General features: G+C 42.0%; 1 protein-coding gene across 4 annotated transcripts in view; it reads left to right on the top strand.

The window, feature by feature from the left end:
• Positions 1-24,361, top strand: part of CLSTN1 (calsyntenin 1) — an 83,977-nt gene that overhangs the window by 20,009 nt on the left and 39,607 nt on the right. For all 4 annotated transcript variants that reach the window (XM_038746248.1, XM_038746246.1, XM_038746247.1 and 1 more), the window contains exon 2: positions 19,010-19,132. In XM_038746248.1, the coding sequence (XP_038602176.1) occupies positions 19,010-19,132 (123 nt within the window). The remainder of the gene's footprint in view (positions 1-19,009; positions 19,133-24,361) is intronic.

Raw genomic sequence — 24,361 nt, 5'->3', positions numbered from 1 at the left:
ATATGCCACACATTTTATTAAGCACTTGAAATAGATGCAAGATAGCCAAGTTGGACATAGTCCATGTTCTACCTGGGGCTCACGCTTTAAGTAGGAGGGAAAACAGGTATTGAATCTCCATTTTACAGAAGAAGAAACTGAGGCAAAGAGAAGCTAAGTTACTTGCCTAAGGTCACACAGCTGGGAAGTGGAAGAGGCAGGATTAGAACCCAGGCCCTCTGGCTTCTAGATCCATGCTGCTTAAGTCTAGATTGAGATCAGGGTTAGAACAGGGGCTGAAAGGCAGGAGTTTTGAGTTATTCACAGTTGTTAATTGCTGAACAATTCAACTCTGTTTCTGGCCTCCTACCTTAAAATGGGTCTACCTTCGTTGAAGGAGCTAACGATATTTTAATGAGGGATTATTTTGCCAGTGAACTTCAGTGTCTGAGGTGAAAAGCCAGAAAAAAAAACATACGGATAAAAAGTTGAAGCCACAGACTGTCTATAATGGAATTATGTATTGCCCACTTAAATTCCTGGTTATGTTTTATGTATAGTAATGTTAATTCCCAATGACTATCCAATATATTGGTACTAGTATTCACTGGGAATTGAAAGTGGTGAGCTTTCTGAGTATGTGGTGATAGCTGCTCTTGGGGTTGCCATGGTAATGAATTTGATGATAGTGCTTCTGTGAATGCCTGTAGGCCCTTGAGTGGTGTATTCAAATCTTTTGGGAGCAGTACGTGCTAGAATAAATTATTTTACTAGTTTTCCATTGTATGTGAAGGTCAAGAAACTAAAAAAAGATTCTACTTTTGGAAATAACAGTTTTACTATTCAGCTATAGTTCAGGACAGCGCCCTAAGAAACTAGCTAGATAAATGTGCCTTTGATATGATAGTTACAAAAGGGCACACTTTATCTGTATTCACTGAAAACAAGCAGAATGCAGAATTTAAGGAAGTACATTTACTGAAGCATATAATTAGACTTCTGATTAACTGTACTGTGAAATTAACTGATTTTCAGATTAATCAATAAAAGAAGAAAACCTAGGTGATTGGAAAAACTCGGAGGTATTTCATTAAGCACTTGCGATGTGTCAATCTTTTCCAGATTTAGTTCTGAAGAAAATTTCAGATCTGTTCTTTCCCCACTCCCACAACCTCAGCATTTCATACAGTCTTTATGACAGGAATTTAAAGGTATGAATGCCTTCATTACAAGTTTTCCAGTTTTGTATGTGAACTGTAGCTAAGACTGGTATAATTCATTGCCACCTCAAACTTGTGACTGTTGACTATCAAAAACACCATTAATTTTATCTGCTCTGCAGGGCTAGCTTGTCCTATATTTGATCAAGAAAAACTTTAATTAGGAACAAGCAGCTTTAGTCAGCTGACTAAGCCCTCATTTCCTCTTCTCCCGCTCCCTTCTTTGCTGATTTTGCACTTGGATTTGCATCCTTTATTCACTCCTTCCTCAGCTCCACAGCACTTACGTATATGTTCATAATTTATTTATGTTAATGTCTGTCTCCCCCCTAGACTCTAAGCCTACTGTGAGCAGGGAACTCCAAAATCCCTGACCACAACCTCCTCAACTGCTTTCTCTCCTACACACCTCCTCTCTGCAAATCGATTTTTTTATCTTTTGGTCCCATCCAATTTTATCAAGTCACCATACCCCATTTAACCTCCATATCCAAACTACCTTCCCTTGATGACCAAATTGGCACCCTCATCACCCGCTTCTCTACTGAACTCAACCCACTCGCTTTCCTACCCTTTTGTCGATCTCATCTCTGCACACAGTAGGCACTCAATAAATACGAATGAATGAATGAATACCACTAACCCACAGCCCTGGATCACCTCCAGAGTCCACTTCCTTCGCTTCTGTAAACAAGCTGCAGAGTATTGCTTGCGGAAATCTAGATATCAGGCCAACCTCATCCACCTCATGTTCACCCTTGTGTGCTTAACTCTGCCCTCTCCTCTTCCTGGCAAAATCTATTATTTCCTCTATCCTTTTTGACATCCATACCCATTACTGTCACCAATTGTTCTAGACTTTTAAAAATCCATCTTCAAACCCCCATCCTCCCCACCTCTCCCATATCTTGCCCCTAATGACTTGGTCACCTTTTTTGAGAAAATTGAAACTATCAGGTGTGATCTCCCTAAAATTTACCCTGGTCCTCTTCAGTCCCTCCCACCTCCTGCCCCTTATTCAACTCTCCCATCTTTCCCAGTATCTCAAGAGGAGATCCCCTGCCTTCTCAAAATCCACCCCCATCACCTGCACCTCTGACTCCATCCCTTCACGTCTTATCAAGGCACTTGCCCCCACCCTCCTTCCCTCCCTGATGGCTATTTTTAACCATTCTCTCACCAATGGCTTCTTCCCCACTGCTTTCAAACGTGCTCCTGTCTCCCGTATCCTAAAAAAACCCACCCATGACCCCTCATCTCCCTCATACCAATCTTCTCCAAACTCCTTGAGAGAGTTGTCTACACCGGCTGCATCAAATTTTTCTCTTTTCTCTCCTTGACCCCCTCCAAACTGGCTTCCGTCCCCTTCACTCCACAGAAACCGCCCTCTCAAAGGTCACCAATGATTTCCTTGCCAAATTCAATGGCCTCTACTCCATCCTAATCATCCTCGACTTCACAGTGCCAGTGTCAGTGCCTTTGACACTGTTGACCACCCCCTTCACCTGGAAGCATTATCTAACCAAGGCTTCACTGACACTGTCCTCTCCTGGTTCTCCTATCCCTCTGGCCACTCATTTTTTTTTTTTTTGGTACTTGTTAAGCAGTTACTATGTGCCAAGCACTGTTCTAAGCGCTGGGGTAGCTACAAAGTGATCAGGTTGTCCCACGCTTGGCTCACAGTCTTAATCCCCATTTTACAGATGAGGTAACTGAGGCCCAGAGAAGTTAAGTAACTTACCCAAAGTCACACAGCTAAGTGGCGGAGCCAAGGTTAGAACCCACAGCATCTGACTCCCAAGCCCGTCCTCCTTCCACTAAGCCAAGCTGCTCATTCTCACCTTCTCCTCTGCCTCCCATACCTAACTGTGGTAGTCACTCAAGGTTCAATCTGGGTCCCCTTTATTTTCCATCTACCTTGTCTTGGAGAGCTCATTCACTCCCATGGCTTCAATTACCACCTCTGTGTGGATGATTTCAGCATCTCAAGCCCTGATCTCTCTCCCTCTGCAGTATCCCATTTCTCCTGCCTTCAAGACATCTCTACTTGGTTGTCCTGCCATCACTTCAAAGTTAACATGTCCAAAACAGAACTCCTTATCATCCTACCCAAACCCTGTCCCCTGCCCTCTGATTTTCCCGTCGCTGCAAACAGCACCACCATCCTTCCGGTCTCATAAACCCATAACCTTGGTGTTATCCTTGCCTCATCTCTCTCATTCAACCCACATATTCAATCTGTCACGAAATCTTGTCGGTACAACCCTCTCAACATCAGTAAAATCTACTCTCTCTTCTCCAAACTGCTACCACATTAATCTAAGCAATTATCATATCCTGCCTTAATTACTGTATCAGCCTCCTTGCTGGACCTCCCTGCCTCATGTCCCTCCCCACTCCAGGCCATACTTTACTCTGCTTCCTGGATCATTTTTATGCAAAAATGTTGAGTCCATTTTTCCCTACTCCTCAGGAACCTCCAGGGATTGCCCATCCACTTCTGCAACAAAAACAGAAACTTTTTACCTTTGGCTTTAGAGCATTCAGTCATCCCCTCCTGCCTCACCTCACTACTCTCCAGCCTGCACACTTTACTCCTCTATTGCTGACCTTCTCACTGTACCTCGATCTCATTTAGTATATTGTTCTGCATGCAGTAAGTACTCATAATAAATGTAAATAGGATATAATATCATAAATATAATTGATCAGTTGATTGGAACTTGTCTACCAATTTTGTTTCGTTGTATTCTCCCAAGCGCTTAGTACAGTGCTTTGCATGCAGTAAGTTACCCCCCGGCCCACGTCATCCCCCTGGCCTGGAATGCCCTCCCTCCCAACATCCGCCAAGCTAGTTCTCTTCCTCCCTTCAAGGCCCTACTGAGAGCTCACCTCCTCCAGGAGGCCTTCCCAGAATGAGCCCCCTCCTTCCTCTCCCCCTCATCCCTCTCTCAATCCCCCCATCTTACCTCCTTCCCTTCCCCACAGCACCTGTGTATATATATATGTATATATGTTTGTACACATTTATTACTCTATTTTACTTGTACATATCTATTCCATTTATTTTATTTTGTTAATATGTTTGGTGGTGTTCTCTGTCTTCCCCTTCTAGACTGTGAGCCCACTGTTGGGTAGGGACTGTCTCTATATGTTGCCAACTTGTACTTCCCAAGCGCTTAGTACAGTGCTGTGCACACAGTAAGCGCTCAAATATGATTGATTGATTAACAAGCAATGTATTTCTCTAATGATCACCTAATTCTGTCTAATAGAAAATTTCAAAACATTTATCATTGTTTTAGAAGAGAAAATACTTGATGTGTGGTGGATACTTGGAAAAATCCAAATAGCATATTAAGGAAAACTTAAGATAGGGTTTTCCCATGAGGTTTAATCATCAATTTTTTCTTATTTTTTGAGGGATTTGATTTAAAAGATGAGAAATTAAGCATTTGGAAGTTATCCTGCAACACAAGATTCTTTTTTGGTAGGGAGAGAAGGTGAATGTATGAACATCCCACTCTGATTTTCAAAAATAGCTCTAAAACAACTGTTATAGCTATTCCCGGATTATCACCTTCCTAATCAGGCAGCAGTAGTTTTTAGGATGCAGAAGCAGAGTGGGTTAGTAATGGACCCAGCACGGTTCTGGAAGTCCATAGACCTGAGTTCCTTTCCTGTCTCTGCCATTGGTCTTAACTATGTTACTGCAGGCAAGTCCCTTCTCTCCCTTCTCTAGGTCTTAGTTACCTTAGTGATGCAGTGTGGCTGTTTGTCCTTATCTCAAGAGGCAGTATAAGGATATAATGAGATGACTGAAGTGAAAGTACTTTGGAAGAAAAAAGACATTATAAAAATTTAAGGTGGTATTATTTAGAAAAATGAGTCTATATACAACCAGGCATGTTCAAGCGAGTGAAATGTCAAGACCTAAATAGCTATATATTGTGGTGAAAAGTTAGTTAAACAATGCTATCATGTGAAGTGTTTGCAAAGACATTGGAAAATATAATAATAATGTATTTGTTAAGCCCTTAAAAAAATCATTGTAATAAAATGCTTCCTGATATCATGGTTGGATGGAATCTGAACTCTGAATTTTAATTTACTTCCGTTAGGTTTAGGCCAGAATTTTTCAGTGCAAATTATCCTTGAGAGATGTGAGGATAACTAATTATACTAGCTTTAATCTTTGTAGATACCAGATAAATTGAATTTAAAACTTTTTTATTTAATTGCACAGTAATATTCACTGCATACGTGGTTAAAAACTGTGCCCCTCTCTGCCAATACCTCAAAATTAACATGTCCAAAACAGAACTCCTCATGTTTCTACCCAAGTCCTGTCCTCCTCCCAGACTTTCCTATCACTGTAAACAACTATCATCCTCCATGTCTCTCAAACCCATAACCTTGGCATTATCCTCAACTCTGTCTCATTCAACCCATGTTTTTGGTCTATCACCAAATCCTGTTGGTCCTGTCTTCACAACATCTTTAGAATCCTCTCCATCTAAACTGCTACCAAGATATCCTGCCTTAACTACTGTATCAGCCTCCTCGCTACCTCCCTGCCTCTTGTTTCCCTTCTCCAGGCTCTACTTCATTCTGCTGCCTGGATTAGTTTTCCAAAATTTCCCTCAGTCCACATCTCCCCTCTCCACAGAAACCTCCAAAGGTTGCCCATCCATCTCTGCATCAAACAGAAGCCCCTTACCGTCATGGGTTATTTAAGGCACTTAATCAGCTCTCCCCCTCCTACCTTCCCTTATGATCTTCCAATGCAACCCAACCTGCACATTTCACTCCACCTGTAGACTGTAAACTACCCCATAGACTGGAAGCTCCTGGTGGGCAGGGATGGCATCTACCAACTCTGTTGTATTATACGTTCCCAAGCGTTTAGTACAGCTGTGCTCACAGTAAGCACTCAATAAATACCACGGATGGTTCCTCGATCTCATCTTTCTCACCACGGCCCTCTCACTCTCGTCCTCCGTCTGGCCTGGAACTCCCTCCCCCTTCATATCCAATAGACTGTAAACTCGTCTCTAGATTGTAAGCTCATCTCAGGCAGGGATTAAGTCTGTTTATTGATACTTTGTACTCTCCCAAACACGTAGTACAGTGCTCTGCACACAGCAAGTGCTCAATAAATACAATTGAATGAATGAATCAGTATAACACAGGGTTCTTAGTGAACCCTGCAAGGTGTCAAGCACACTCAGACATGGTGTGCCTGCACATTACCCAAACATTTCTTCAGACGTGGCAGTTGGGTTCTATCCAGATGAACATTCTTCTGGCAATGCCCGTTTCTTAATTACCTGGTCTTCTGTCCAAAACATTAATGAAAATATGGAAGAGCTGAATATAAATGACTTCTTTAGATTTAAACTAAATTCACTTCGTGAAGTGTTTTAGGGTTTCATTCAAATGAATAGAGAGAAACTTTTGCCTTTTTAAAGCCTAATCTCAAAGCCTGGCTTGCAGGTGGACAGAGATGAAAATGGAATCTTGTCACACTGAATAGACTTTTAACCTCAGATGCTTTATTTTCTTGAAGTTTTAGCAGAATAATATAATGCAGTGCAAGCCCCCTTTATGCGCTTGACTTGTTTATCCATTTCAGTTGAATAACTTCATTTCTAGCTCTGTTAGCCCATGCTTGCCAAGAATAGACATATACTGAAATATGGTACAACTATAGACTCCTTGAGTTGGAAAGAAGGGTCATGCGACCTTTTTGCATGCAGTCTTTCTCCCCATAGTTATTGACCCCGTGATATGACATCTTCAAATAATTTCACTGACAGCTGTTTAATTGAAAGAACTGTTAGCAGCTTGCACTCTTTCAGTGATCAGTCAGTGGTTTTTGTGCAGTTACTGTGTGCTGAGCACTGTACTTAGCACTTGGGAAAGTACAGTACAACCGAGTTCATAGAAACTTTCCCAGTCCTCAAGGATGATGCCAGTAATTCTGTGTGGGGGCAAAAAAAAAAAAAAGACATTCTGTATTACTTGGCTGACTCTTTGTCAGTATGAACTCTAGACTGTATGTTCATCCTCTAGGTTCTAAGTTCTTTGTAGGCAGGGAATGTGACTACCAACTCAGTTATAATGTACTCTCCCAAGTGCTTAGTACAGTGCTCTGCACACAGTAAATGTTCAATAAATGTGATTGACTGATCTCCCCAATCCTCCATTCCCCCAAACTTCAACATCTCAAGTAAGCTTCTGAGACAACACCTCCCACCCTTTTTGCCCTTATATACATATCATCAATGGTATTGAGTGCTTGACTATGTGCAGAAGACTGAACTAAGCACTTGGGAGAGTACCATATAACAGAGTTGGGAGATATGTTCCCTTCCCACAAAGAGCTTATAGTCTAGAGGTGGAGACAAAACATAAATATAAATTTGTAATATATAATTACTATTTTACTTTTTTCTATCATTATTTTAGTGCAAGTCTTCTCCCTCCCCTCCCAATTCTTTAAACTCCTTGACGTCAGGGATGAGGTCTGCCAACTACCGAAACTGCCCAAGCTCTTGGTACATATTTTTGTACTATCCATAATTTATTTTTATGTCTGTCTTCCCCTCTAGACTGTAAGCTCATGATGGGCAGGGAACACATACTCTCCATACTTTGTTGCATTTTACACTTTCAAGTGCATAATGCCGTGCTCTGCACACAGTTAGTACTCAAATACAGTTGATGGATTGATTAGTACAGTGCTCTGCACACAGTAAGCACTCAATAAATACAGTTGAATGAATTTAGGGATGGACCAAAAATAAATTTTCCTCCAGTAACCTATCAGGTACCTAATTATCTGTGAATCCATTTGAACCGGAATTCCAGATGCACATGTTTTACATGCAACCCTTTGAGAGGTGATATGTAGTCCACAGCCCACATGAGTGAAGCGGTATTAGAATTGTTGTGGAACCCATCGCCCGCCTTTGGCTGCTCAGCTCCTGGCCCTGGCTTAATAGAGCAGCAAGCATCACCTTTGGTCCCCTAAGTAGGAAGGAGGAGGAAGGCTGTTCAGTAGAGACTGGGGAGGGGCATGCTCTCTCTCCAGCTCTCTCCTCCCTCTCTTGTTCTCTCTGTCCAAAGGGAAAATCATTTAGGTGAGATGAGGAAGGGGAGGAAGTCTGTCTCTCCCTTTCCCACCGACCCCCTTTATCCTTCTCCTTCTGGGTAATTATTTTTGATTTCTGCCTCCCTCACTTGATTGTAAGCTTCCTGAGGGTGGGGATCGTGCCTGCTAACTCTGTGATACGCTCCCAAGTGCTTCACACAGAGCAAATTCAGCTGATTGATTGGACGACTGACCCCTGCCTCTGTGGAAGGCCCTTCCATTAACACAATGAATAATTTATTAGGAATCTTCAGCTTTTTAGAAGTGTGGCCTATGTTTGAATAATCCACATATTGCCCCCCTCCCCTCCAATCACAGGAATGAATCTGACCTTTATCAACTCATCTAACATCCCTAGTTTTTTCCTACAGTAAGCCATTATAAAAATAAATGTTGCACTGGGACATACCAGTGATCCATTCAGCCCAGTATGAACATTCTTTGTAGTGTTGCATAAAGATTGGCTAAATGGTCAACATTTTATGTCCACTCTTATACCACCATCCATTGCTTGTCAGCATGAAGAAATTTTTGGTTGCGGAAAGTATTAAGTTGATCAGGCAAAATATATTTTGGGAATACTGAATGGGAGGCTTTGATTAGAAAAGAAAAACTTGGTTTAATCAGCATGTATTGAGACTTTTCTTCAAGTCCAAAATCAACCACAAAAGAAAATTCAGTCATGTCATTTGTGAGCCAAGAAGATTCTTTCATTCAGTTGGATTAAATACAGGATGGGATATAATGTTGTCACATTTATACTAGGATTTACAGCTGGGGCCCTTGAAGGTAGCAGGAGTATAGTATTTCAGAGAAACCAGTGTAACCGATCTGTTTATAAAACAGCAGATTATCAGCGGCTCAGTGTGTTTAGTTAATGTCAGAGCAAAGTGAACTTGGTTTTGTTTCTTTTTGATCTTAACACTTCCCATGGCCTTTGGCTGGAGGAGGTTTAAAATTATTTTTCCCTGCCCCCTCTTCCCCTCCTCCAAAGGTTTTGTGATTGAGTGAATAACTAACCGGCTAAGGATTGAAGATATAGCCATGCCCCTTTGATAATTTACGTGGTTCAATAGGGTGGTAGCAGATTCACATAGTTTAACAATAGTGTTTTGTATTTTAAGGTTTCTAGCACTGGCCACTTAAGCAAGTTTGGCAGGATCAAAATGGCATAGTCCATAAAGGCCATATCCTGCCCCTAGTATGAACCTCTCCATTAAAACTAGCATGGAGTTCTGAAAGCAGTATCCTGTTAGGTTCAAGTATTGTAGTCATACTTTGGGGATAGAGTATGGGGTATAGTATAGTAAGGGATTTTTTTTAAATTTGTTATTAAGCACTTAGTATGTGCCAGTCGCCGTACTAAGCACTGGGGTAGATACAAGATGATTAGTTTGGACACAGTCTGTGTCCCACATGGGGCTCACAGTCTTAATCCCCATTTTACAGATGAGGTAACCGAAGTTACTTAAGAGGAGTGAAGTGATTTGCCCGAGGTCACACAACAGATAAGTTGGGGAGCGGCATTAGAACCCAGGTCCTTCTGACTCATTCGTTCATTCAGTCAGTCATATTTATTGAGTGCTTACTTTGTGCAAAGTACTGTCCCATGCCCGTGCTCTCTCCACTAGGTAGGTAAATGAACTCTTTCAGGGAAAATTAATCACTTAAAATGACCAACTTCTAGATTTTGAACTGGTGTGTTTGCAACCACATGCCAAATGTATGACTAAGGGCCGTCAGTGTGTAGAGTAAGGTTTGGCCCCTCAAAATTGTTACTGTTGATCCTGTGTGACTATTCTCCAGTGAGTAAAACTCATCACTTGTGGCCTACTTGCATGCTACCCTAATATCATTATACTTGCATTCAGTTCTGGTGGAATTCTGTACAGGCACTCCATCATTCAACATTGTGAAAATGTGGGTCAACTCTTTCCCTGCAACAGAGACTGCAGACACTGTCAAGACACATTCCTGAGTTACCATGTTCCCTTCTTTTCATTTTCTGCTGTCATTTCACTAGCTGCCTCACTCCTTTGGCCTCTCAGAAGTTCATAGTCATGTAGACTTGTTTTAAGAAGTTTGTCCTGATTTAGCCGTGAACCACACATTTCATTTCTTTTTTGTTTTTTTCATCACCTTTACCTGCCGGAAGCCCTGTTGTTGATTTATTCCAGCTAGCGTTTCCTCTGTGTCAAGAAGGACCCAGCTGAGACTGATTTCATAGTTTGCAGAACTGCCCTTTTACAGTAGGGACAGTTTGCTGTGTTGGGGAGTTTCTGAGATGGCTTAAAGTATGAGACCGGAGTTAAGAATGAAAGCTGTATGTCTCACATGGCCATACAGAACACAGGAGCCAGCCTGTATAAAGGAGCTACTATGAAGTAACATTTTCTTTCATTTTTAGCTAACAGTCTTATTTGGAAAGAGCAGAGTGCTTTTTGCAGTATTATTGATACAAACAGAATTGATTCGCTCGCTGCTCTCTAAAGGCTCTAAAAAGTAGTATAAAAATCCAGATTAAAAAAAAAATAAAAGCTAAATTCCAACAATAGCAATTGAACACTTGCTAAGAACTTGGAAAAAAAAGTACAGCAGGAACAAAGCATCTGTTCCCTTCTCCCAGGGAGCATGCAATCTAGTGGATAAAGATATTGGCTTTAGTTGAGAATTTCAAAATGAGGATTTGTGGTGTGAACTAATAATAGTAATAATAGTGATTATGGTATTTGTAAAGTGCTTACAATATTCCAAGCACAGTACGAAGTGCTGGGGAGGATACAAGCATATCAGGTTGGACACAGTTCCTGTCCCACATGGGGCTCACAATCTCAGTCCCCATTTTACAGATGAGGTAACTGAGGTCCAGAGAAGTGAAGTGAGTTGCCCAAGGTCACTCAGCAGACAAATGGCAGAACTGGGATTAGAACCTCTAGAATCCCTGTTGTGGGCAGGGATTGTCTCTATTGCTGACTTGTACTTTCCAAGCGCTTTGTACAGTGCTCTGCACACAGTAAGTGCTCAATAAATACAATTGTATGAATGAACCCAAGACCAGAAGTCATGAACTTTAGGACTAGATGTTATTAGTAGTTTGGTTTTTGAAGCCATGGGCTTCAGTGGCTGAAGTTTTGCAGTGGTCAGTGCTGTAGTCATTTTCATTTCACAGTCCTGGAGTGAACTTATTAGGCTGGAGTTAAATTATTTTTTTCAAAGGCTACTGAGAGTAAAAAATACAGTGGGGGGTTTTAGTCAAAAGAGACCGAAGGTTTAGAAATGTTTGTAGAAATGACTTGTGTGTAGACCAGAGCTTTTTCCCTGGCTATTTTGAAAAATGACAATATCTGAATGGCCAATTTTAATTTTTATTAGCAATCATTTTAAAGGGTATAGCTGCCCATTAAATTTGATGCATTGTCAATTGTGAGAAAATAAAGTGCTAAAGTTAGTCATAATGCTTTTGTTCTTTTAAAGGTAATTTAAATTCTGTGCCATGATTTTATGATGTTGTCCGGTGGTGATAAAAGAGCAAAATGAGGCATATCCAGAAATGGCTTCTGTGCAAAGTACAGTGGACCACAAGAGTGTCCTTCTTTTACCAAAGATCAGATTAGCATTAACTTCTAGTCAAAATATCATTCTGCTGTTATCTCAAATCTGTGGTAAACCAGAAGTTCTGCATTTGTAAGCACTCAAATTAGTCTGGTTAAGGTTTTATGGCTTTTACGCTTAAGACATAATAAAATGAATCAGGCTTTCGAGTCTACATTGGTGAAACTTGGGTATCATCTCAAGTTTTCACCAGAACATTGTCAGGAAATTAGGAAATGTTCTTATGAGAATGTGAACCTGTTTGGATACAGCACAATGCAGTGTTCGAAGAAACGGCTGAATATGGTTTCTTTTAGTGCTGAGCTTTACAAGGACACATCTCTCACATCACAAGACAAACGGGTGTATTTATTGAGCTCCTACTGTGTACTGAACACTGTACCAGGGGCTTGGGAACCTGCTAAAGAAACAATCCTTGCCCTTGAGGAACAATGGACTTTTCCTAGCATTGTAGGCTGAGTTTTTTTTACCCGTGTGTTCCACTGTTGGCAGAAATGCTGGTCTCATCTCTTCTATTGATATTTTATAATGCAAAATTGATTATGATAAAATATTTAAAATACCATTCATTAAATATTGAAAAGTTCAGACTTTCTTTAGGATTGGCAAAAACTCTTTAATCTGTCAGTTTCCAGTGTCAATTTAGAAACTTTGGGAGTTATGAATTTTTGTGAATATTTTGCATATATATAGGTGGAAGCATGATATTGATCTAAAGTAATGAGTGTTTTTGTGAAACACAATTCCTCCCTCCTCTTGGAATATTTGTATTTGCTGCTTTGGGGTAACAGAAACTTGTCTGAGTGAAACTAGACCTCTTCCTGTTGTATGTTTACTATTTGTCATAATTTGATCTTATGTAACTCGTTTTATCCAGGTGACTTAAACCCCTATTGCATTTGTATAGCAAGTTGTAAATTGGTTGTCATTGGACTTTTGTGATTGTAATTTTATCACTTACATAGTGGAATTAATTGCAGTTAGCTCCTTGGGGAATCCAGTTTTTTCTGAATGGGAGCCAAATTTTAGAGGCTAGTGGAGAAACCAGAACTTCTTCATCTGTTTTGGCATAGTACAATTAGTTATGCAGTGGACCATTGAAGTTCATTATTATTCAGAGTGAGACACAATTAATACATAGGCAGCTACAATATCCATTTTTAGGATGCCCCTTTTAGCGTATCGGTTATCTGCTCAGGTGTCTCCTCAGTCCTGGAAAATCTGATCCAAGATGTGGATAGCACTTCCTTCAAAGTCCATTGTTGAGTGCTTACTCTCATTCATTCATTCAGTTGTAATTATTGAGCACTTACTGTGTGCAGAGCACTGTACTAAGCGCTTGGGAAAGTACAATACAACAATAAAGTGACATTCCCTGCCCACAACGAGTTTACAGTCTAGAGGGGGAGAGACAGACATCAATACAATTAAATAAAATGACAGATATGTAAGTGCCATCCCTGTGGGTAGGAGGGATGAATTTAACCATAGCGTCCTTTGGAAATGCTGGGATTGGTTGAGTGAATGCATCTGGAAAAGTATCATAACATACCGGTTGTATCCCTGGGGTGGTTGTGTCTTGGGAGGGTTGTAACCAGAGATGTACCTGTAGTCTATTGTTTATAGACCGACTGACTGTGTTTCTAGACCTCCAGGTTGTCATTCAATGTCTCCATTATACCCGGAGCAGGTCTCTGAATGTGACTTTTCAGAGGAAGATTTGCTTCTGGATTTAGTTGAATGGGACTTTACATGTATCACTCCCTACTACCGGAAGTGAAGGCAGCACTAATTTGCATGGGACAAGGGCATCCTGAGCCCTGGCGGGAGAGTTGACTTGTAGGCAGAGTCCTCTTTCCACATCTGGCATATACTGAGTAACTCTATTTTTGAACCTGGGCCCAGAAGCCTTTAGAGATAAGGGTATATACTAAATGAGCCCGAAGTTAAGGGGGAAAAAAAGATTTGCCTTCTTGTGCCTTATTGTTTTGTTCGTGTCCTCTAATGGAATCTCAGATATATGGCCCACCAACTAGATTTCCAGTTTCTAGGCTGTAGGAAACTGTGCCAAATTGTATTAAATGCCTGCCAGATGCAGTTCCAAGAAAATTTCAGGCCTGGCCCTCCTCGAGTTGGCAGCCCCAACATGCTCTTCAGAGCACTCAGGGAAGTAGGCAAAGAGGGAAAGGAGTCTAATAGAGACAAATTAGCATAATAAGAATATATAACTTAAAAATGTAAGTGGATAACAGGAAAAATATATGTGAAGTTCATGACTCTGAGGCAGAGTAGATGGTGTTAGGGGCAGTTTTAGTGAGCTCAGAGGACATGGGTTGAATGTACTGTTGTAGTCGCCCAAGCATTTCAGTACCGTGCCAAGCACTCAGGAAATGTTACTGATAAAAGTGGATGTTAAGTGGAGTCTTGAAGTACATTATATTGTATTCTCCCAAGTGCTTAGTATAGTGCTTCCACACAGTGAGTACCCAATAAATATGATTGACTACTTTGCCAAGTCCTGATCTCCCGGAGTCTGGGGGAGCTATGCTGAACCTTTGGTTTTCAACATGGGTCTGGGAATCAGAGGACTCGGGTTCTAATCCCACCTCTGGCACTTCATCCTCAACAACAACTCTCTCCTCGACCCCCTCCAGTCTGGCTTCCGTCCCCTTCATTCCACGGAAACTGCGCTCTCAAAGGTCACCAATGACCTCCTGCTTGCCAAATCCAACGGCTCATACTCTGTCCTAATCCTCCTCGACCTCTCAGCTGCCTTTGACACTGTGGACCACCCCCTTCTCCTCAACACGTTATCTGACCTTGGCTTCACAGACTCCGTCCTCTCCTGGTTCTCCTCTTATCTCTCCGGTCGTTCTTTCTCAGTCTCTTTTGCAGGCTCCTCCTCCCCCTCCCATCCTCTTACTGTGGGAGTTCCCCAAGGTTCAGTGCTTGGTCCCCTTCTGTTCTCAATCTACACTCACTCCCTTGGTGACCTCATTCGCTCCCACGGCTTCAACTATCACCTCTACGCTGATGACACCCAGATCTACATCTCTGCCCCTGCTCTCTCCCCCTCCCTCCAGGCTCGCATCTCCTCCTGCCTTCAGGACATCTCCATCTGGATGTCCGCCCGCCACCTAAAGCTCAACATGTCGAAGACTGAGCTCCTTGTCTTCCCTCCCAAACCTTGTCCTCTCCCTGACTTTCCCATCTCTGTTGACGGCACTACCATCCTTCCCGTCTCACAAGCCCGCAACCTTGGTGTCATCCTCGACTCCGCTCTCTCATTCACCCCTCACATCCAAGCCGTCACCAAAACCTGCCGGTCTCAGCTCCGCAACATTGCCAAGATCCGCCCTTTCCTCTCCATCCAAACCGCTACCCTGCTAATTCAAGCTCTCATCCTATCCCGTCTGGACTACTGCACTAGCCTTCTCTCTGATCTCCCATCCTCGTGTCTCTCTCCACTTCAATCCATACTTCATGCTGCTGCCCGGATTATCTTTGTCCAGAAACGCTCTGGACATATCACTCCCCTCCTCAAAAACCTCCAATGGCTACCGATCAATCTGCGCATCAGGCAGAAACTCCTCACCCTGGGCTTCAAGGCTGTCCATCACCTCGCCCCCTCCTACCTCACCTCCCTTCTCTCCTTCTACAGCCCAGCCCGCACCCTCCGCTCCTCCACCACTAATCTCCTCACTGTACCTCGCTCTCGCCTGTCCCGCCATCGACCCCCGGCCCACGTCATCCCCCGGGCCTGGAATGCCCTCCCTCTGCCCATCCGCCAAGCTAGCTCTCTTCCTCCCTTCAAGGCCCTGCTGAGAGCTCACCTCCTCCAGGAGGCCTTCCCAGATTGAGCCCCTTCTTTCCTCTCCCCCTCGTCCCCCTCTCCATCCCCCCGCCTTACCGCCTTCCCCTCCCCACAGCACCTGTATATATGTATATATGGTTGTACATATTTATTACTCTGTTTATTTATTTATTTATTTATTTATTTTACTTGTACATTTCTATCCTACTTATTTTATTTTGTTGGTATGTTTGGTTCTGTTCTCTGTCTCCCCCTTTTAGACTGTGAGCCCACTATCGGGTAGGGACTGTCTCTATGTGATGCCAATTTGTACTTCCCAAGCGCTTAGTACAGTGCTCTGCACATAGTAAGCGCTCAATAAATACGATTGATTGATTGATTGATTGATTCATTCATTCATTCATTCAATCGTATTTATTGAGCACTTTGTGCAGAGCACTGTACTAAGCGCTTGGGAAGTACAAATCGGCACTTGTTTGCTGTGTTATCTTAGACAATTCACTTAACTTCTTTGTGCATTAGTTACCTCATTTGTAAATGTGGAAATTAAAACTGTGAGCCCTATATGGGACAGAGGGACTGTGTCCATTCTGATTATCTTCTATCTACCCCAGCGCTTAGTACAGTGCCTGACCCATAGCAAGTGCTTAACAAATACCATAAAAAGTCTATAATCAGTATCGTAAATCCCAAGGACATTGTGAAGGAGACATTTTAGATCCTTATGAAGCAACAGATGTTACGCTTGGAAAATTCTTATGTGCCCCACCAATTTATCCTAGATGCATTATGAGCAGGCAGCCTGATGTGTGTGGAGGCCACTCCTTGCACAGGAGAGCCAACCCTGATTAATGAATGCTCCTGATTTGTAGTCAGTGGTATCTATTGAGCACTTACTGTGTGCAGAGCACCGTACTAAGCACTTGGAAGAGTACAGTCCAGAAGAGTTGGTAGACATCTTCCCTGCCCACAGTGAACTTACAGTTTAGAGAGGGAGACAGGCATTAATATAAATAAGTTACAGAATGCTTAGTGCCCATAGGGTACAGCTCTGAGCGCATAGATGACACACTTGGACCTCTATAGGTGGTGTCTTATAAATTACCTTAGTCGGTGAAACTTTATACAGTGAATCCTGGTAAAATATGAGCTCTGGGATTTAACGTATCACACAAAGAAAGCTGAGTTTGATGTTCTGCTGTTAATTTGGAGGGATGCCTTGTTTAAGGGAAAACAAAAGTCAGTGTTGCTTTTGTGTTTTGTTAGGTACTTAATGATCCATTAACAAAAAGCCATCCACTTTCAAAGCTGATTAATAGAACTGTTTTCTTCGTAGTCCAGACTTTGTTCTCTTGCTCATCAAAGTGTTCAGAAGTGTTGGAATAGTGTTGGAATAATAGCTGTGGCTTTCAGTGTGATACCGTGGTTCTTGATGTGCAGAGACATGCAGTTTCCCACAGCTACCAAGACTTCTCTTCCACTATGACTAATGCTGAAAGGTTTGATTCCTTTCGTGGATTAAGATCACCTGCGTAGTTACGTGTTGAATCCTGCATCTGAGGTTATGTCACCATTTCCGTTGTCTGAACATTTAATAAAGCAATATAGAATATGCCCAGAAAAGCGGGACCACGCCTGCACCAACTTGTTATGCTGAAGAATATTCTAATTACGATTGATGGATCCTAAAGTGATCTCCTGTGTGATCCTACAAAATAAGAACATAGTTTTCTTTAAAGTGTTTTTGATTCAGATTGATTCAGTGTTGTTAAGCTTGTATGGGTTTTTTTCGTTTGTTTAAATGAAAGGGACTTTGAAGGAATGAGTTGGAAATTCTGGAGTCTAGGGTTTTGGATAGGTGGATCACAGATGCCGTAAAATAAATTTATCCCTCATGCTGAAACCTTGTCTCAGGCACCCACTGGAGATGAGAGTTTGGGTTTCAAAGACACTGTTCAGTTATCTATTTTTTCTGCCAATTGACAACACAGCCTACCCCTCCCTGCCTCCTGCCGAAGTTAACGTAGGATGAATTGATTAGTGAATAAATCATTGCTTTTTGGGGCGTGGAGTTGTCTTTTAAAGTCAAAGTAAAAGATAAAAATTAGGGCTTTTAGCTACTGGGTAGGTCAAATGTTTTGACCTTTTGTCTTCTGAGCTATTTTCAGTGAAGTACAGTAAAAGGAAAAAAAATCAGTATTAAAAGTAAACAAGGGAACAAAGAGGTTTTTCTGTGAATATTACAAAGAAGCTGCTGTAGAGAGTTTGGTTATCAGTCTAAATCTGGCTGTTCCTCCCCACGTACTTGGGATTCTTAATGATTTCCAGAGGAATTGCGGGGGCCACCATGCTGCTTCCCCCCCCACCCCATCCCCTCTGTCATGGAGGAGAAGCAATTCCCTTGTTGATCTCTGTGCACCCGAAGGTTGTCTGTCCCCCATCACCCACTCTCTCTTGCGGGCCGGGGTGCTGCTGCATGCTAGAGAGAAGAGTTTGAGAATGGGCAAGAGATTGAGGTGTGGTAAGTTAAAAATTAGGTGTGAAAGTTCTTGAATATGGCTGACTTCTTTTTTAAGCATTCCTTTAAAATATAATCTGTTTAGGCCTTCTCAGTTTGTAGTTTTTGTTCAAACTTGTAATACTCTCCTCTGTTTTTATGTGTTTTAATCTTAATTTGGAGGAAGCCTGATTTAAAAGTCAGTATTCATCATTAATTGGTATATTCAGTTAGCCCTTAGACTGAACCCCATGGGGGACAGGAACTGGGTCTGACCTGATTGTCTTATATCTACCCCAGCGCTTAGTACAAGGCTGGGGACCTAGTAAGCGCTTAATAAATACTACTATTATTATTGCCACCAGTACTAATACGTGGTTTTTCTTTTGTACCATTCTCTCTGGAGTGTGAAGTCAAGAAGGAGACCATTCAAACTGTAATTTGAATCCAACAGCGAAGGCCAGATTTTTTTTTCTAATTAAATCTCCAGTTATAGTATTTGTTTCTTATTTCCAGTTGCCTTGTGAAACTTTCAGCTCTTTAACTACCTGGTTCAGAGTTGATCGCTCCTTGAATGATGCTAATATTGGCAGCAAGAACCCACAAGCAGTTATTTTTTTATTCCCATTAATTTTATTGAGCTTCAAGGAGTCATTTGCTCAGGGAATGTAAATGTAAAACTTTTCTGCATTTAATGATCATTAATTTTAAATTTTCGTTTAATTTTTTAGTTAACAAGCACAAGCCATGGATTGAAACAACTTACCATGGTATAGTCACGGAGAATGACAGCTCAGTCCTCTTGGACCCGCCCTTGATAGCTCTGGACAAAGACGCCCCTCTGCGATTTGCAGGTACAGAATGGATTTTCATTTGCTCATTTATTGTTAAAACTTGGAGATGTGGGTGGAGGTAGCCTTGGTTTCATCTATTCTTGTGATATATTTTCAGAACCTTTCAACAATGGCTTGATTGCAAGCTCCAGCCTATTCCTGCTGTGCTCAGATTTTTTTCTTTCAAAAATTATAACTTAATTGCTCAGAAAGCTGCGCTTTACTGCAGATTCTGTTGGACCTGAGAACTGTACTTGTGTGTCCCACAAGAATGTAGTGAGACAGCACACAGCTTTTAACACCACTCTGCTTTTCTGTGCAGAGATCAGATTTTACCATTTTGAAAACCTACATGCTCTTCATTATCCTTTGATTTTTTTTCTACTCCCAGAGTCTTAGGGAGGCACATGGAGACTTACACTCCATGCAGTTCCCATTGAGAATGTATACTGTTGTTCATACTGCTGCTCCTGTGTCTTCTATACTGGAGAAGAGTTTTTCAAATCCAGAATTGTCCAGTTGGGCTCTTTTTGGGAATAAAAGACAAATTTGTATTTGTTCATGTATGCTTGTGCTACTGTTCAGTGTATTTATAAAGCTCTTTCTCAAAGGTTGGGAAAGTAATTGTTTAATGATTCTTTTTTTTACACATCAGATTTGGAATTGATATTTGAGATTTATTTAAAAATGTTTTGCTTGTAACCGTTGGGGATATTTTTTCCCAAAGTAAAAGCCCTCCTCCTTTCACTCCCTTCTAAAGAGAGCCTTCCACAGAAGAAAAAGTCAAGTTGGTTCAATGACAAATACCTTGGGAATTGGCTATTTTTGAGGAGCCATTTTAAAAATGTCTTGGTTTTTATGTCTGCTAAAGTGGTCACATTTCTGAGGAGAAATCTGCTTGGGATGTCTCTGATGGTGGTGAAATCAGATTTTGATCACTTGATCCCATTCAGAGAGCCCACAAGGTGAAAGACAGGAAAAGCTTTAGACCACTGAGTAAACATGTTTCATTTCACTATTAGTTGCTTGGTTACTAAGTAGTCTACTAATCCTTTGCAGCTAGAAAAAATACCTTTGCATTTTTAACCTCAAACTTGTTCCCTTTTGTGCTATGTGAAATATACAGTTGGGTGACTGGGTTCAGATTGTTTGGCGTCTGTGTTCTATTTTGTACTATTTCTAGAACACCCCCACCTTCATATTCGATAGACTATCACTCTCTCTCTACCTTCAAAGACTTATTGAAAGTACCTCTTTTCTAAGAGGCCTTCCCACCTACGCTCTCATTTCATCTTCTCCCACTCCCTTCTTGTGTCACCCTTGTACTTGAAATTGCACTCTTTACACACCCCTTCTTCAGCCCCACAACACCTATGTACGTATCCGTAATTTATTTATATTAATGTCTGTCTTCCCCCTTAGACTCTAAGCTCGTCATGGGCAGGGAATGTGTCTACTGACTCTGTGAAATTGTATTCTCTCAAGCACTTGGTACGGTGTTCTGCCACAGTAAGCACTCAATAAATATGATTGAATGTTTGGTGCATATTATTTGCATATTACTTGCATATTGGTTGTGATTTTTTTTCACATGAGTATATCTGTGTCACTGTAGACAGCAATACCATCCTTCCTGTCTCACAAAGCCCATAACCGTGGCCTTATCCTTGACTCATCTCTCTCATTCAACCCATATATTCAATCTGTCACTAAATCCTGTCAGCTCAGCCTTCACAACGTCTCTAAAATCTGCTCTTTTCTTTCCATCGAAACTGTTACCATGAGCCCCCTTTTTCCTCTCCGCCTCTCCATCCCCCCCGCTGTACCTCCTTCCCCTCCCCACAGCACTTGTATATACTTGTACAGATTTATTACTCTATTTATTTTACTTGTACATATTTACTATTCTATTTTTGTTAACGATGAGCTTATAGCTATAATTCTGTTTATTCTGACGGTTTTGACATCTGTCTGCATGTTTTGTTTTGTTGTCTGTCTCCCCCTTCTAGACTGTGAGCCCATTGTTGGGTAGGGACCATCTCCATATGTTGCCGACTTGTACTTCCCAAGCACTTAGTCCAGTACTGTGCACACAGTAAGCACTCAATAAATACGAATGAATGAATGAATGAATAATACAAGCACTTGTCTTATCCCTCCTTGATTACTGCATCAGTCTCCTTGCTGACCTCCTTGCCTTCTCCCTCACCCCACTCCAGTCTGAACTTCACTCTGCATCTCGAATCATTTTACTACCAAAACGTCCACCCCATGTTTCCCCATTCCTCAAGAACCTCCAGTGGTTGCTCATTCATCCCCGCGTCAAACAGAAATGCCTTACCATTAGCTTTAAAGCACTCAGTCACGTTTCCCCCTCCCAATTTACTTCGCTGCTTTCCTACTACAACCCAGCCCGCACGCTCTGCTCATCTAATGCCAACCTACTCAATGTACCGCGACCTCGTCTATCTCACCACCAACCTCTCGCCCACATCCTGCCTCTGGCCTGGAACACCTTGCTTCTTCATATCTGACAGACAGTCACTCCCCCACCCCTCGCCAAAGCCATATGAAAGGTACATCTCCTTCAAGAGGCCTTCCCTGACTAAGCCCCCATTTTGTCTTTCTCCCACTCCCTTTGTGCCACCCTTTGCAACTCTAATTTGCACCCTTTATTCACCACCGCCTTCACTCCACAACACTTACGTACATATCGGTGATTTATTTATATTGATGTCTTTCTCCCCCTCTTACACTGTAACCTCACTGTGGGCAGGAAACATATCTACCAACTCTGTTATATTGTACTTTCCCAAACGCTTAGTACAGTGCTCTGCACACAGTAAGTGCTCAAATACGATTAAGTTTTGTTTCCAGGAAATATAGTAGCTATTGGTATCCTATACATTTTTCTTGTTTCTCTTAGCTGAATATGAGCATTTCCAATACCCAGAGAGTCTAGTGTTAAATGGTGCCAACCATAATGACATGGATATTCAGAGAGAGGGAGAGAGAGACACACACTGTTATGGGTGTTGTAGGATGGCCTTGCCTAGACCAAATCAACCCAAGCAGTAGAAGGATTGGCCAGGGCTTACCAGTACTGTCTGTCTGCCGTCTTTAGGCTAGGTGAAGACTCCAGTCCTTTGCAAATGCTGCAGCCAAAAACCTACTTGAGCTAGAAAAAGCCTGGGGTCGACCATACAGGCGCAAAGCATTGCACGGGCATGGGCTACCTCCGTGAGAGCTATGAGGACTGGATCACATGTTGTGAGGTCCCCTCCAACCGCTACCCATCCAAAACCTTGGGGGATTCATTCATTCCTTCATTCAGTCGTATTTATTGAGCGCTTACTGGGTGCAAAGCACTGTACTAAGTGCTTGGGAAGTACAAGTTGGCAACAGATGTGGATATGGAGACGAGAATAATAATAATAATGATGGTATTTGTTAAGCGCTTACTATGTGCAAAGCACTGTTCTAAGTGCTGGGAAGGTTACAAGGTGATCAGGTTTTCCCACGGGGGGCTCACAGTTTTAATCCCCATTTTACAGATGAGGTAAACTGAGGCCCAGAGAAGTTAAGTGACTTGCCCAAAGTCACACAGCTGACAGTTGGCAGAGCTGGGATTTGAACCCACAGCCTCTGACTCCAAAGCCTGTGCGCTTTCCACTGAGCCACGCTGCTTCTCCAAGGAGAAGGAGAGAAAGGGGGAAAAGGGAGACAACAACTGACTCTCCTGTGGAGCGAGGGATGGGAATAATAATAATAATAATGATGACATTTGTTAAGCGCTTACTATGTGCAAAGCAGTGTTCTAAGCGCTGGAAGAGCCAGTGGGAACAAGAGAGGACTCAGGGAGGTGGTGCTGCTCTTACATTGGGATGGTGGGGCCTGGGACTGTCACACTGATTTGCTGTACCCTGAGGGTAGCCTTGGCTCCTGTGTAATCATGGTCTTCTCACTCTACGAAGCTGGGTAAGGCCCCTGCATGGTTTGAGCTCTGCTCAGCCCAGGCTAGGTCCAGGAATTTCGGCTTGAGCGTTACTCTATGCCACGTAGAATTGTCCAAGGGAGAGGATGCCATCCTTAATTAACTTCCAAGATTTAGTAACCTGGCATTAGACTTTGTCAGGGATTCTGAGGGTTTTTTTTTTTTAATTTGAAATGGCTAGAACGGAATACAGTTCATAACTTGGTTTTTCAGTCCTTGGTAAGATGTCACCTACTACTTGCAGAGTGCTTCAGATTGGAAGTCCTTAGAAAAAAGCTGGCTCCACTGATGGCCACCTGGTGGATATTACAATTTAGTGATTGCATCACTTGTTTCTCTCATCACATCCAAATAAACCATTTCTGTGTTATTCCCAGAACCAGTTATTTGGAGCCACACCCTTCAGAAAATCATCTCCTTTCCTTTTTGTCTTTCAATTGATAATGATACTTTGAGGTAATCCTACTTAAAACAAAGTTGTAATCAATCATATTTTTTAAGCCCTTATTATGTGCAAAGCACTTTACTAAGTGTTTGGGAGTTGTAAGGAGGCAACAGACATTGCGACCTAGTGAAAAGCTGTGTGGCCTAATGGAAAGAGCACAGGCTTGGGAGGCAGGAGACCTGCGTTTTAATCTCGGCTCTGTCACTTGCCTGCTGAAAGTTTCAATATTTATTATTATTATTATTAACAACAATGATAGTGATAATAATTGTGCCCTTGTTAAGCACTTACTATGTGCCAAACACTAAACACTGAGTTAGATATCATGATAATCAGGTCAGACCCAGCCCCTATTCCTCAGGGGGCTCAATCAGTTGTATTTATTGAGCACTTGGGGTCAGCAGAGCAGTGTACCAGTGCTTCGGAAAGTACAGTGTAACAGAGTTGATAGACCCATTCCCTGCCCACAACGAGCTTTCAGACTAAAGGCTCACAGCGTATGGGGAGGGAGAACAAGTATCGAATCCCCATTTTACAGAAAAGGAAACTGAGGTACAGAGTAGTTAAGTGACTACTACCAAAAGTCACATGGCAGGCAAGTGGCAGAGCCCAAATTAGCGCCCAGGTTCTCTGCCTCCTCAGCCCATCCATCTTCCTTCCATTAGGATATGCTGCTTCCCATGGGTGTAATTTGGTCACCGAGTAACAAAGAGCTTTCAGATTTAATTAGTGTATTTCACTTTATTTAGAAATATTCCCTTAGTTAAAGGTTCCTCTTCCCTTTTAGGCAAGGGAAATTAAAGGTTTAAGT

This window comes from Tachyglossus aculeatus, chromosome 5 (genome assembly GCF_015852505.1).
Source record: "Tachyglossus aculeatus isolate mTacAcu1 chromosome 5, mTacAcu1.pri, whole genome shotgun sequence".
Taxonomy (NCBI): domain Eukaryota; kingdom Metazoa; phylum Chordata; class Mammalia; order Monotremata; family Tachyglossidae; genus Tachyglossus; species Tachyglossus aculeatus.
The sequence above is the reverse complement of the archived record's forward strand: the minus strand, read 5'-3'. Positions and strand labels throughout refer to the sequence as shown.